Source organism: Oreochromis niloticus, linkage group LG22, assembly GCF_001858045.2.
Source record: "Oreochromis niloticus isolate F11D_XX linkage group LG22, O_niloticus_UMD_NMBU, whole genome shotgun sequence".
NCBI classification, from domain to species: Eukaryota; Metazoa; Chordata; class Actinopteri; order Cichliformes; family Cichlidae; genus Oreochromis; species Oreochromis niloticus.
In genome coordinates this window covers 38,428,443-38,444,034 of record NC_031985.2, presented here as the reverse complement: position 1 = coordinate 38,444,034, position 15,592 = coordinate 38,428,443, and the positions used below count along the sequence as shown (strand labels likewise).

General features: G+C 44.1%; 1 protein-coding gene across 1 annotated transcript; it reads right to left on the bottom strand.

Annotated features, from left to right (window-relative positions):
* Positions 1–2,123: 2,123 nt before the first annotated feature.
* LOC106096453 (gastrula zinc finger protein XlCGF42.1) lies at positions 2,124–14,711 on the bottom strand. Its single transcript, XM_013277596.3, has 2 exons — positions 14,509–14,711; positions 2,124–3,577 (listed from the first exon to the last, which is right to left on the bottom strand). Exons 1-2 carry the CDS (start codon positions 14,525–14,527, stop codon positions 2,715–2,717), a joined length of 882 nt encoding a protein of 293 aa, XP_013133050.1. The 5' UTR covers positions 14,528–14,711; the 3' UTR covers positions 2,124–2,714.
* Between the last annotated feature and the right edge of the window lie 881 nt (positions 14,712–15,592).

Here is a 15,592-nt window from a genome sequence, read left to right as displayed (position 1 = left end):
TCTCCTCCTGTTGTTCTGTTTCTTGGTGCTCGCTCACTGTGTGTTTATGACTGAAGCAGAAGGACTGAACCTCCTGTTTGTTTTGTATAGGTTTATCCTTTTGTTGCTTTGTTGTGGTGTTAGAGTGCCTTGGAATGGAAAATGTCAAAAACGAATAACAAAGGCATTTTAAACCATTTTAATCACATTGGTCAATAATGAATCATACTGTGCAGCACCTCAACATGTCACGTTATACTGCAAACAGACAATGAAGACAAAAAACACTGAAACTAAACCGACATTAAACATGAAAACATGTTACTACAAACGATGTTCATGTAATACTAAAATATGACAAAAACGAACATCAGAAAAACAAACTGAAATGTGTGACTCACTGTGCCGTGCATTATCCACGATGCAATGACTCAAACATTCATTGCAACCACTTTAGTAAAGTTGAAATCTAAAATAAATCATCCATGCATTTTCTTCCGCTTATCTAAAGTGGGGTTATGGAGCCGACAGCAGGGACGACCCGACCCCCCTCTCACCGCCTCCTCAAACTTATCAGGAGAAACATCGAACCTTTCCCAGCACAGCCGACAGCCGTGATCTCTCCGGCGTGTCCAGAGTCTACACCGGAGTAAATCAATTCCTGTTTTTCTGACTATTACTGGAACACAGTCAACGCGGAAGTGCGGAGCAGCTCCGAGGTAAAAGGAATGCGGCAATAAAGTCAGGTTTAGTGGATGAGTGCTGGTTGTGAGCAACTGAAGGAAAGCTGGACATGTTGTTGTGCAGTCTTGACTATGCGCTCAGAACCACAGCTGTTCAGAGGAAGTATATCATCCCACAGTCAGTATCTGCTGTGGTGCATTTGACCTCGCTGTGGGTTGACCTTCTGAGTTGCTCTGATTGGATGCTCAACATGCACAGAAGCCTGAGACTGCGACTCTGCAGTGAAGACTTTTTTCTCGCACTCTTCACCTTACACCTAGTGCCCTGAGAGGTCAGCGCAAATATGTGCAAACTTTTTCTTCCCTACAAAAATCTAATTAACCACCTGTATTTGCTTATTTTTACATGCCGTTTTTCCTGCACCATAAACATGTTAAGGTACCAGAGTCTGTTGCTTCACTATAGAAGAACCTGTTGTGCTTCCAGATCAGTTACCAGCTCTTGTTTTATGGCTCCTTTCTACATGTAGTAACAGACATGGCTGTTGGAGGTGATTTAAACTGGAAGTCTTTTACCCATGTTTGATAGTGGACAAATATTTACTAAGGTTATTCTAAAACCTCTGATCGTTTTTCCCTTTTGTGCCCTCTCCTGTGTGGACTAGCATCCAGAAAGTTCTGAAATGATGATTCTGTAACTTGACTTCAGTGGTTTTTGTTGTTGACTTTGTGGTTAGTGTGAAAGACTGTTACCTACCTACTGAATGTCCTGATGCATGCTCAATCATCCAGGTAAGGAAATCCTAAAGTCTGATTGTGTTCACCTGGATGTTTTCAGTGGAACAAACATTTCATCATCATCATCAGGTGACTTCTTCAGTCTCAGCTGACTGCAGGTTTCCAACCTTATAAAAACATCTTATATAAACTCGCGCCACTGACTAACACACAATGGGCTGGGAGGTCATGACCACTGATCAATGGCCATGAGTACCATTCACAGAGAGTTGGGGAATGGCTCCAATCACAGTCATTCCCTTAGGCCCCCTCCTCGATTCAGAGATGGTCTTTCCCTTTTCACGTAAATGGCCTCCTTGACTCCGCGCTCAAACCAGCGTTCCTCCCTGTCCAGGATGTGTACATCCTCATCAGTGAAAGAGTGTCCACTGGCCTGTAGGTGTCAATAGACTGCAGAGTCCTGGCATCTTTACCACACAGGTGTAGATACTGTAGGTGCAGTGAAGGCTTAAATTGTACTCATTGGCACATACCTGACATTCAATGCTAAGATTCAGCGCTGGGACTTGATGAATTCATCAAACATCAAACTTTTGAGTATTACTTTTCAAATTGCATTAATAAACACAGCCATTATGTCAAAAATAAATGATGATCAAAGAAAAGTTTTATGTCCAGCTGAGAATTAATCTGGGCACTCATGTTACAATTAATGAACTCAAATCAAATCTCCAGTCTTTATTTTAAATGACAAAATAATAAATTAGTTTAGTAATGTTTCAATACACGTGGCTCTTGTGGTCCTCCATAGATGATGAGAGTCAAACCTTAAATACTGTCGGGTAGACTCTGCAGACTCTATTCACACCTAAGGGCCAGAGGACACTCTTTCAATGATGATGATGTGCACATCATGGACAGGGAGGAACAGGTGTAACACTAATATTAAAACAAATATGAATTAATAAATTATTAAAATAAATTTAAATTATGGTCAAATACTTTAACATAACCAGCAGGAAAAAGCATTGCTGCAGATGCTAACAACATCAGGATGTTTTCGTTACTTATGAACTTCTTAATTTTGCCTCCAACAAACCCCCAAAAGAAAACCAGAACTGAACATGAATCTTAGCATTTTTAAAAAACACACACTGAAAAGACACTCAACTGAAAAAGAAGAAAATAGTTTCTTCCTGTCTCAAGTTAGTCGTTGACCAATGAAAACGCTCTGAGCATCTATGTAATTTATCAAAGAAACATGAAATCATATTTATGTTTCAAATCAACGTCATAACTCAGCTGCTGCAATCACTAAGTGAAGTGTACAAACACAACTACTTTGTCATTGTGAGGCCGGGGCATTAGCACTCGGTTTCGGGCTGGTTTCGGACTGATACACTTGTGTCTGTTCAGCTGATAATTCCAGGTGAACGTCTTGAGACAGGTACTGCAGCTGAAGTTCTTCTCCCCACTGTGAATTTTCATGTGAGCGTTCAGGGCCGAGCGGCAGCTGAAGGGTTTGCTGCACTCGGAGCAGCTGAACGGTTTCTCTCCCGTGTGAAGCGTCATGTGGTTCGTCAGCGCCGCCTTCTCCATGAAGCATCGGCCGCACTCGGAGCAGCTGAATGGTTTCTGGCCCGTGTGAGTCCAAAGGTGTTTTTTAAGACTTCCGCTCTGAACAAATCTTTTGTCGCACTTCGGACAACCGAACGGTTTCTCTCCTGTGTGGCTCCGTTTATGTCTTAACAGGTGCGCCATGCGCTTAAACGATTTCCCACATTCAGTACAGATGAGCGCTTCTTCGCCCGAGACACATTTCATATCACCTGCGAGCACTTTACTTTCCTCCGAGCTTGAGCCTGTTGAAGGTTCACTGCTCTCCTCCAGATCTTCTTCATGGACCTCCGTCTCCATGTCCTTATCCTCAGGATCTAAACCTGGATCTGGTGCTGGTCTTCCAGCATCCTCTCCTCCCACAGAGTCTCTGAGCTTCTCAGTCAGGGTGTGATGAAGCTGAGAGGACTGAGGTTTCTCTTCATCCTCTTCGCTCTTTACAGCTACAGGACTGAATGTGAACTTGATGATGTCGACCTCCTCCTGTTCCTCTTTGATGAAAACTCCCTCCTGCTCCTCTTCATCACCAACTATTACCTTCTGGACATCTGGAGGTAAACCTAAAACACAGACAGTAATGCTGACATTACGCAGTGTCACTGAAACCATAAATACTACATGCAGATGATTTGTGACAGCTTGGACTTGTTATTAATCCGCTTGGTAAAACTCAGAGTTCCACTGTATTCACCGTCTGCTTTAACACAGTTTACAGACACAACAGTGGACACAGGAGGGAAGTAAAGGAGACGCCTAAGAAACACTTCCAGTCAGAAGTACAGTGGCACAAATGTGTTTCATACACTGAGCAGACCTGCAGGTTTTATTGTGTTGACTTGTTTTATGTTTCTATGATGTAGTGAAGAACAATCAGAAGCATTTCGTAAGATTCAAAGACCTTTATTGGAAAATAGAGCCAGTATTTACAGTGGTGATTCCTCTTCTCAACTTCAGCTGGATATCAGCTTCTGGACCAAGTCCTGATTGATGGACATTAGGGTTGGGCGATTGGATGAATATCAACAACTGACGACAGGCTGAGCCCATCGGCGTTTTCACAAAGGCGAAAAAAATTTGTATTTGCCCATGAGTAAGTTTGCTAATAATGATGGAGCTAATAGAAGCAGTCAAAAGAAATAACAACAATAATAATAATAATAATAATAATAACAACGCTGTTTTAACAGCACCGTCTTTCATCTGTGAGCAAATGCCCCCTCCTCAGAGTGTGCCCAAACGCTTGTTGATGGAGCTGCAGAAGCTGCTGATAGCCTAGCATGCTCAGCCGGATGGTGGACACGTACATGCTCATGCAAGTTAGTCGTGTTTAAGTACTTTGCTCGGACTATACGTTTGCACAAGCGGTACACCGCTTTGGTTACATCCTTAGGTTTACATCTTTCATCCCAAACTTAACGCTCATAGCACTAAAAAAATATAACGTTAATACGACATCATCACGACTAACGCGATTAACAATTAACCCATCTGAAGCGCAGACTGAGTCAAAATCCCTGAAATGTCTCTGTCAACGCATTTCGGGCAGTTTGTCCAAAGTTTGTTCATGCTGCACTCCAGATGGGTTGAGTGTGTTAAAAAATTTTAACCGCGTTAACGCTGCATTAATGCTTACAGCCCTAATTTTTTTTTTTGATTAATTGGTCCATCTTTGGACTTCTGTGTTGTAAACACGCAAATCAGTCCATGCATGATGACATTGCTCCGCCCATCAAAAAGTCTGCACATTAGGGCTGCCATGATTAGTCGACTAGTCACGATTACGTCGACGACTAATTTAATAGTCGACACGTCGTTTGAAGCTTTGTAAGATCCCAAAAGACGCAGGAATAAGTAGTAGGATTTAAGAGTGTAATAACGGACTGAAACAGAAGATGGCAGCACTGCATGTACAAGGATGCCAGCTGCCGTTAAACCCCGAAGAAGAAGAAGAAGAAGAAGAAGAAGCAGTGTCCGGTATCGTAGCTGTGTCCAAATTCAGTAACCGCATCCTGTGCCCGCATTTCTAGGTCGATTACGTTACAGCGACACGACGAAGACTGTCCAAATTCGAAGACTCCGACAAATGCGGCCAACAAATCCGCCCTTCATTTCCCCAGACTTGAAGGATGGGTCGGGTGTATACTTCGTGGTCCAACCCTATCCCAGAATTCATAGCGCAGTCCAGCCAATTCCAGTTGTCAACAATGGCGGCAGCTAGTTAGTTTTAATATTACTCTTATTATTCTTTCTGGGTCACAAAATAAACGTTTAACATATTTTCAGGCGAGAATGTAGCTGTGTAAACTTCAAATTTCTGCTTGGTTTATCAAGACATCACATATTTTCAAAAGTGCTCCGACGTTTTCGGAGACGTCTGTTACCCACCAGCTCGATAGCTAAGCGGGGTTCAAGGCTCACTAGAGCCGGTGAGAACACCGGACTCCCGGCAAATCATTTTCAAACCCGCCGCCATCTTTTGCTACTCAGGTTAAACATGATATATAAGTCACTTAGATAACTTAAAAATGTTATTGTTTGGCTTTTTTCAGTATTTTATTTGTTCCTGAGTAAATCAGTTTGGCTGAGATTAAAGTTATAGTTTTTACACAGTTGAATAAACGTCAAGCAGACAGCTGATTAAACAGTGTGAGATGCTCAAGAATATACTCGGGTGTCCTGTTATATTTTAGATAACAAGGAGCAGACAGCTGAGTTTATTAAACTTCACCGAAACAATCAGCAAATTTCATTAAAATTTAATAAACTATCATCTTGTCTTTGTTTTTAGTTAGCACATACCTTAATCACTTAAAGCTGTAAGCTAATGATAGTTTAATAAGAGAAGACGCATGCTGGTGAAATAAGCTGTACGTTTTACGTCCAATGGATGCATGATCTGATTAGTCGACTAATCGCAAAAATAATCGGTGACTAGTTGACTATCAAAATAAGCGTTTGTGGCAGCCCTACCTAAGATGCAGGCAAAGCAGAGTTGTTCCTAAGAGTTTGCGCCTTGGATCCACTGTCAGGGGACACAGAGCAGAGCTGATTCTACGGAGAGCACAAAATCAGCTTCTAAGTGAAAGGATAAGATAGGTCCATTTCACTATAGATGCCCTCCAGAGCAAGATTAGCCAGACTCTGCAGGAACTGAAAACCCTTCTACCCTCTCCTATCTTAGAAGAGGTTTACAAGTTTGTGGACAAGGCTCAGCGGGCCCAACAGTCTGAAGGAAAAGAAAGACAACGCAGGAAATTCCACACCTTGCTTTCAAAAACACTCACTCATCAGTCTGAACCTACACAACTCAGAGACGAACACACACCTGAGGACAGTCAGGGAAAAAATGAGTGAAGAACTTTTCATACCGGAATCTCACTGAACCTGAAAAGAAAGTGTTGGCCAAAGGACTCCATTTTTCCATTTTTCTGCAACAGTTGCCCATAGTAGACCTCATCACAGCCACAGAAACTGCCATACGGACTAATAAATTATCACAAACATAAGCAGAGCATATCAGGATGAAAGTTTCAACCACCCTCTCCAGTGCCAAAGTTCCTCCGTCTAACCTCACAATACAAGAAAAGAGGGCCGTCGCTTCCCTGAGCAGAGACCACAACATCACTATATTACCAGCTGATAAGGGAAGGTGCACCGTGGTCCTAAACACAACGGATTACCACACAAAGATCACTACTCTCCTCAGTGACAGCAATACCTACGAAACCTTAAAGCGAGACCCCACAAGCAGCTACAAAAAGAAAGTTATAGCTTGCCTTCATGACCTTGAAAAGGACAAAATCACTGACCGTCCTACATATCATCGCCTATACCCAGGGGATGCCATACCCTGCATTTACAGACTTCCTAAGATCCACAAAGAAGGTGTCCCACTCAGACTCATTGTTAGCAGCATAAACTCAGCCACTTACAACATCTCGAAACACCTTGCTACCATCCTAGCACCACTTGTAGGGGACACCCCACACCACATCAAGAACTCCACCGACTTCACCAACAAGATCCATAAACTTACCCTGGATCCAGATGAAACCATGGTGTCCTTTGATGTAGTCTCTCTCTTCACTTGCATACCCACCACGGAGGCAGTGGAGACTGTCAGAAAACGACTACAAGAAGACAGCTCCTTGGAAGACAGGACCAACTTCACCCCCGATCAGATCTGCACACTGTTTGACTACATATTTCAAATACAACGAGGGTTTCTACAGACAAAAACATGGCTGTGCCATGGGCTCCCCCGTGTCACCTATTGTAGCCAACCTTTACATGGAGGAAGTGGAAAGAAGGGCTCTTGGCTCTTTTAAAGGGAGAGTACCCAGCCACTGGTACAGATATGTAGACGACACCTGAGTCAAAATCAAAACACACATTAACGCTCACATTAACGCCGTGGATAAAAACATCAAGTTCACCAGGGAAGACACAAAGGATAACTTTTTCCCTTTCCTGGACTGCGCCGTGCACATTGAAGAGAATGGGAACCTCAACATTGAAGTTTACCGGAAGCCCACACACACAGACCAGTACCTCCTCTTTGACTCCCACCACCCTCTGGAACACAAACTTGGAGACATTAGGACGCTACACCACCGGGCAGAACATGTTCCCTCTAAGCCTGAGGGGAAAAGAAGGAACACACACATGTAAAGGAAGCACTTAAAACATGCGGTTATCCTAATTGGGCGAAAATGCACAGAAAAGAAGATCAGACACCATGAGGGAGGAACAGAAAGACAGACGCGACAACGTTGTCATCCCCTATGTAGCCGGTGTATCAGAGAAACTCAGAGTTTTCTCCAAAAGTTGAATCTGTTCATCTGGACGTAGCGTTTGGTGGGAGAAACGTTTCGTCACTCATCCAAGTGACTTCTTCAGTCTCAGCTGACTGCAGGTTTCCCCAAACCTTATAAACAGTACATTTGCATAATGACTGAAACCAGCCCACTGAAGGAACAATGGGCTGTGAGGTCAGTTCTTTAATCATAATTATGCAAATTCCCATGACCATTGATCAACAATCACTGACCAAAACCCACTGATCAAAGAACACTGATCAATGGCCATGAGTACCATTCACAGAGAGTTGGGGAATGGCTGCAATCACAGCATTGTAAGATGGTGACAGATGTACCCTTAGGCCCCCTCCTCGATTCAGAGATGGTCTTTCCCTTTTCACGTAAATGGCCTCCTTGACTCCACGCTCAAACCAGCGTTCTTCCCTGTCCAGGATGTGTACATCCTCATCGTTGAAAGAGTGTCCACTGGCCTGTAGGTGTAAATAGACTGCAGAGTCCTGGCCTGACGAGGTAGCTCTTCTGTGTTGTGCCATCCGCTTCGCTAGAGGTTGTTTGGTTTCCCCGATGTATAAATCCTGGCAATCCTCCTGGCACTTAACAGCGTACACTATGTTACTCTGTTTGTGTTGGGGGACCCGATCCTTGGGGTGGATCAGTTTTTGGCGCAGCGTATTTTGGGGTTTAAAAGCCACAGAGACCCGGTGTTTAGAAAAAATGCGTCTCAACTGTTCCGATACTCCTGACACATATGGGATCACTACAGGTTTTCGCCTGGGCAGCGGTTGTCCTTCTCTCCTGGATCGGCTGGAGCTTTCTTTAGGTGTCTTTCCAGCTTTGACAAAAGTCCAGCTGGGATAACCACATTTACTCAGGGCCTTCTTGATGTGCTGTTCTTCTGCCTCCCTGGCCGCTGTGTCAGTGGGGATGGTGTTCGCTCTGTGTTGTAGCGTCCTGATGACACCCAGTTTGTGCTCCAGTGGATGATGAGAGTCAAACCTTAGATACTGATCTGTATGCGTAGGTTTACGGTACACGTCAGCTTTTAGATGTCCCCCATTACTGATGGAAATCTCACAGTCTAAGAAGGCCAACCTGCCACTTTTCATATCCTCCCTGGTGAATTTGATGTGTTGGTCCACCGAGTTAATGTGATCTGTGAAATGTAGTACGTCCTGAGATTTGATTTTCACCCAGGTGTCATCCACATATCTGAACCAATGGCTTGGTAGTGTTCCAGGGTAGGATAGCAACGCCCTCTTTTCCACTTTTTCCATGTACAAATTGGCCACGATGGGTGAAACTGGGGAGCCCATGGCACACCCATGTTTCTGCCTGTAGAACTGACCCTTGTATGTGAAGTAGGTGGAATGAAGACACAGTTTCAAAAGCAAACACACTTGGTCGATGCTGAGAGTGGTCCTGTTGCTGAGGTCGGTGTCATCCTGTAATCTCTTACGGACTACCTCCAACGCTTCCGTGACTGGGATGCAAGTGAAGAGAGATGTAACGTCGTACGAGACCATGGTTTCATCTGCCTCCATAATGACATCTCTCACCTTCTCAACAAAATCCAGGGTGTTCTGGATGTGGTGTTCAGAGCTGCCCACCAGCGGGTTGAGGATCGAAGCCAGAAACTTGGAGATGTTATAGGTGACCGAGTTGATCATGCAGACAATTGGTCTTAAAGGTGCACCCTGCTTATGTATTTTCGGTAAACCATACAGACTTGGTGTAGACTCCCCTGGGTACAGCCTGTGGTATGAGGTCCGGTCAATAGCCTTGTCTTGTTCTAACTGCTTCAGACAGTCTATGACCCTCTTCCTGTAGCCACTTCCTGGGTCTCGTTTCAGGGGCTCATAAGTATTTTCATCACTGAGTAGTGTCAAAATCTTCTCATGATAGTCTTTCTGGTTAAGCAATACTGTGCGCCTACCCTTGTCTGCCGGAAGGATGATAATGTTGTTGTCATCACAAAGTGATGTGAGTGCCTTCCTCTCCTCCATGGTGATGTTGGATGCTGGGGGCTTTGCGTTGCTGAGACAGGCTGAAACTTTTGTCCGTAGTTGCTCTGCTTCCACTTCTGCAATATTGTTGTTACGAATTGCTGTTTCTGTGGCTGTGATCAGCTCCACTAGAGGGATTTGTCTCGGTGTGATGGCAAAATTCAACCCTTTAGCAAGGATGTTTTTCTCTGTTTGGGTGAGCTGTCTGTCAGACAAATTCTTCACCCACTTGTCCACATCCTCCATGTCGCATCCTTGTCTCTTCTGGCCACTGAGGACACTCTCCGTATTTTGTGGTGGTTTCCGACGTACAAAAAGTAAGTCAAACTTCCTTGTTGCCTGGTCTTAGACTTCTTGTGCTGTACTAGACGAGCCTTCTCAGTGAAGTCAAACACCTTTTTAAGAGTATTCTCATCTAAAAGCATAGTCAGTCTCCGTCGGATCCGCTCCTCTTGAGATTTTAGCATGTCGATGGTAAAATTTGTCTGCCTCACCCGTTCATTAAGCAACTGATGCTGTGCCTTCTGGAGGATTTTTGTTGCCCGGAAGCCTTTAACTGAAGAGCTCATTTGCAGACTTTTAGGAGTAATCCTGTTTTGTCGGCATCTGAGGCTGAATCTCAGGTGGTTCCTGTAGTCCGCCATCTTACGTGCTGTTTGCTCATACTGACGTACAAGCTTTAGGCAGTCCTTGCCAAAGTGGGTTAAAACGTCTTGATGCATTCTCAATCATCCAGGAAAGTAAATCTCCAAAAGTTGAATCTGTTCATCTGGACGTAGCGTTTGGTGGGAGAAACGTTTCGTCACTCATCCAAGTGACTTCTTCAGGAGAGTTTTCTGCAGTGTATTTCAGACCCAGCAACACACTCAGACAAAAACGGGTTCATCCGAAAGACAAAACTCCAAAACACGAACTTAACAATGTAGTGTATGCTGTACAGTGCAGCGAGGAATGCCCAGACCTCTACATTGTCGAGACCACAGTCACTTCACAAGTGAATGGCACAACATAGAAGAGCCACCTCCACGGGACAAGACTCAGCGATCCATCTGCATCTAAAGGACAAAGGTCACTCTTTCGAGGATGTCAATGTTCACATTTTGGACAGAGAGACAGATGGTTTGAAAGAGGAGTGAAAGAAGCCATTTATGTCCACTGTGAGCGACCATCCTTGAACAGAGGCGGGGCTTACGACACCAACTGTCTGCCATCTATAATCCGGTTTTGAGATCCCTTCCCAGACGCCTTAACGCCCACTCACACCCTGGGCCATCTGACCTCAGGAAATCACATGATAGGGTGGGGCTAGGTTTCACAATGAGCTCACCCGAAACCTTGGCTGATTGTGACCTACACCTGTTTACACACCTTGGCTCATGTGATTAGGTAGAGCAGGGGTGGCCAACCAGTCAGAGACCAAGAGCCAGTTTTTTTTTTTTTTTTACTGTGTTCCCGCAAAGAGCCACATCATACGCATGGTCACACATGAACATCACCCATCCTTTCCTCCCTCTCTCTCTCTCTCTCTCTCTCACACACACACACACACACACACACACACACACACACACACACACACACATCTCGCCTCAGCCAGATTTATTGTAAATGTCACACACCAACATGATAATGACAGAAATGGACTCCTACAGTACTAAAACCACAGGCCAGTCATTTTCAACAATGAACATTGTGTGCACTGTCTCACACACAAACTCTCAGTTCAACCAAGTCCACAAACAAAAATATAATAATCTACAATAGCATTTACTTTTACAATGCATGTTGTTTAGTGGGACTTCTGGCATTCCTTGCCTTGAACAATCCTCTTCAAATCTGGCTTGTATTCCGTTGTTGCCACTCGAAGCAATTCTTTCACATGAGTGTCAGTCAGAACAGATCGATGCTTTGATTTCACATGTTTTAGGGTAGAAAACACAGACTCGCAGACGTATGTTGACCCAAACATTGACAGTATCTTAAGCGCAGCCTGTTTGACATTGGGGTATTTTTCCATTGGCACACTTTTCCAGAAATCAATGGTCCCTTCCCTTAAAGCAGGTTTCAATTGGTCCTCCTCACAAAGATCGATCATCTCCAACTCAGCCGCAGCTTCATCTGTGACTAGCGTGACTTTCAAACAGCCGGTCTCTGCATTAAATGGGTCGACGAGGAACGTAATCTGTGACCTTTTCAATTGTAGATCATGGAACCGGGTCACAAAGCTTTCGTGCAAGTTTTCAATCAGCGTTGCATATCTGGCTCTTTGCTTACTCAGGGCGGCGCTGGCGACTTGCCTGCTGGCTTTTAGCAGAGTGGGAAAATGCGTTAAATCTCCCTTTTGAATATGTGTCTTGAACAGCTTCAGTTTGTTGACAAACGCAAACACACTTTGCACCAGGTCAGGCAGCATTTTTAACTTACCCTGCAGGGTCAGGTTCAGTCTGTCCAAGTGACACAGCATGTCGACCAAAAAGGCCAGATCCATAATCCACTTGAGGTCCGAGAGCTCGGGATAGTCCTTGTCCTTCTCTTCCATAAACAGTTTCACGGCATCCAAAAGCTCAAAGAAGCGAGAGAGTACCTGGCCTTTTGACAGCCACCTCACAGTGCAGTGCAGCGGCAGGCCCACAAGCCCGTTCACAGATCCCATCATGGCTGGTGCTCCATCCGTGGCTATTGCAGTTAATTTTGTCATGGGCAGATTTGCTTCTTCAAATGCAGCCATCATGGTTTCTTTCACATCTATCCCACGGGTTCTGTCTTTTAATGGCACAATATCCAGGAGTTCTTCTTTGATCACACAATCGTTTGACACAGACGTGCAAATATTGCCAACTGAGGCTTGTCTTGTATATCACAACTCTCATCCAATGCGACACTAAAATACTCACATGCTTGAAGGTCAGAGTGCAACTGTGATTCAATAGCCGTGTTAATGTCAGATATTCTGTGTTCAACAGTGTGGCGGGACAGTTGGACATCTGATACCATGCGTTTTAATTTGTCGTTTTCAGGAGACAAAATTTCAACAACGTCACTGAGGCATTTTTTAAACAAACTCCCCTTCATTGTATGGCTTTTTAGCCCATGCAATGTTCCAAGCCAGCTGATAGGATGCGAGCGTTATGGTCTCTGAGCGCTTCGTAAATTTTTGGAAAAACTGTATCTGCTTTTCTGCCTGACTTTTCAAAGTGGCCAACTCGTGCTTGTGAAGTTCAGTCCCTTTTGGAAATTCCTGGTCGATGTTAGCATGGAGTGAGCTGAAGTGGCGCTGAAGATTTGAAGCTTTGAAATGCGCTAATGATGTGTGGCATATAAGGCAGAATGGCTTGCCATTGCGTTCAACAAAAAAATATAAACTCTCCCACTCTGTTAAAAATGTCCTATGTTCATCTTCATATTTTCTTTTTGCTGTGCATTTTTTCCCTGCCATTTTAAGGGCGAACTTGCTCCTACTGGGAAACTTTGCGGTATTTTCATCTCACACACATGCGCATTTGATGAAAATACCGTACTGAAATCAAGCGAAGCGAACGCGCACATTTTAATACAACAACACAAAAAATACCCAAAACACAAACACAAACTTTGATATGAACGTAAGAGCCGCATGAAACCAGGCAAAGAGCCGCATGCGGCTCGAGAGCCGTGGGTTGGCCACCCCTGAGGTAGAGGATCACCAGGGGGTCCTTTGTCCCTTTTTTGGGGGGGGGGGGGGGGGGGACACTCCTACTGGGTTTAAATGTGGGACTCTCCACCATTTGACCCTAGAACTGAAGAAGCTTCTCGGATGAGAGGTGAAACATCTTCAAGCAACTTAAAGAAGTCCAGATGCTTTTCTTTTCAAGCTCCTTAGACACTTAATATTAATCAACTTAGTCTAATACTATGTTTAAATTACACAGCTGGGTGAAGGCTGATGGCAGCCGTTCTATTTTACCGGTACGATACCGGTAGGTGGGTCGTTTGGTACCGGGCCGTGAGAGTTATTTCAAGGTTTTCATAAGCTTTTTTCAGATTGAAAGTAAAACAATCTAAAATACTGTCTCGATTAAATTGCGTTCATACTTAAGAATATTTAAAAAAATTTCACAAGCTAATAACAATGTACATGCACCAGCAAAACTCAGGGTTGTTTGGTTGGACACTTAATATTAATCAACATATACACCACCATAACAGTTTGTTTGACAACACAAAAAGCACAGGGCAAACTTCAGAATGATAGGCTCGCTTGTGCAGACATAGAGGCTTTACAGTTAGAAAGTGCTTGAGCAGGTGCGATCGAAGCTTGTAGTAGATAACTTTATCACATACTAGCAGGTCTGTGCTGCAGTTCGTGGAAACTGACTAATATGCGGATGCCACAGTTGGAACACGAGTGTAATATTTAAACAAATGTCAGTATTTTAAGTTAAATAGGGAGGGAGGCGTCTGTGAGGCTCAGGCCTTTAGGCAGACAACGAGACTACACCCCAGACTGAAGATAATCACACTCTTCGACCTGCTGTCTTTAAATCCCGACACGTTCTGCCGTGACTTCCTGAAATGTTCCGTTTACTGCCGCTGAACTCCGACAGCCGCATCTGTAGCATGATGCTAACGTTAGCTTAGCAGAACTAGCACAACACTGAGCCTGTTTCCAGCTGCAGCGAGTAAACTAACCTTCTCTTCTTGCCTCCATTTCCGCTTTCAAATCCACATCCGGTGGTTCACTGTGTCAGTCCACCTCTGCTCCGTCCACAGAATTGGACTCTGGAGAACTTTCTGGATCCAGCTGTAATTCCCTTTGCTAACCGAGAGCAGCGTGAAGTCCGCTCAACTGGCAGCTACTACTTCCGCCACACTTTGCAAAATAAAACCACAACGATAGAGGAAGCTCATGTCATCAGAAACAGAATCCTTTATTAATCCACATGATCCGTAAGGAAATCATGAGACAACAACAGTAACAAAGTGGACTAAATTAAATATTACAATAAATTACAAAGTTTATAGAAGGAGCTCTAATATATACAAAAAATAGCTTTATTATAAAAATCCAGAATATTACAGAGAGTAAATATGTATGATGGACATTTTTCTCTCAAATGTAAAACTTTGTTATTTTGTTATTTTGACTGGTAGAGGAGGTGCAGATATTAAGTGTGTGCAACTACTGCAAAAGTGTGCATTAGATGGAGAGAGAGCCACAGGCAGGAGTGATTTCCTTAGTGTTGCATTTGGAAAATCTGCGCTCCTGTGACTGGCCAGCACCTCATGGAGTGCAACACCACCTTAAGAGAATCCAGCTCCATCCCCACAACATCACTGGCCTTTCAGATCAGCTTGTACTGCTGCCCCAGCATGCAACAGCATAGAGAATGGACTCATAGAAAATCCTGAGCATTGTCCAAAAGATGCTAAACAGCCTCAGCCCCTCAGAAAATACAGTACCTGTGAGAAAATAGAGTCCCTGTAAGTACCTGTTTGTGCACACAGGTGTATACACAGGTACACCTGAGTACCTGCGTGTACCTGAATTAACGAAGTCTTGTTCTTTCAGTAATAATGTATTAAATCTCCAGCTCCTAATTGGTGGTCTGACTCTTTTCTGTGTCAGAGAGATAGGTTCTGGTGCATGATCGCTGACAATGACAGGTTGAATCTGATTGCCTGTGATGCTGCTACCTAAAAAAGTAGCCTAAGTGAGATTGTGAGTGGTGTACTGGTGAAAGGAAGGTGTAATCCCTGAGAGTGGGGTGATGTG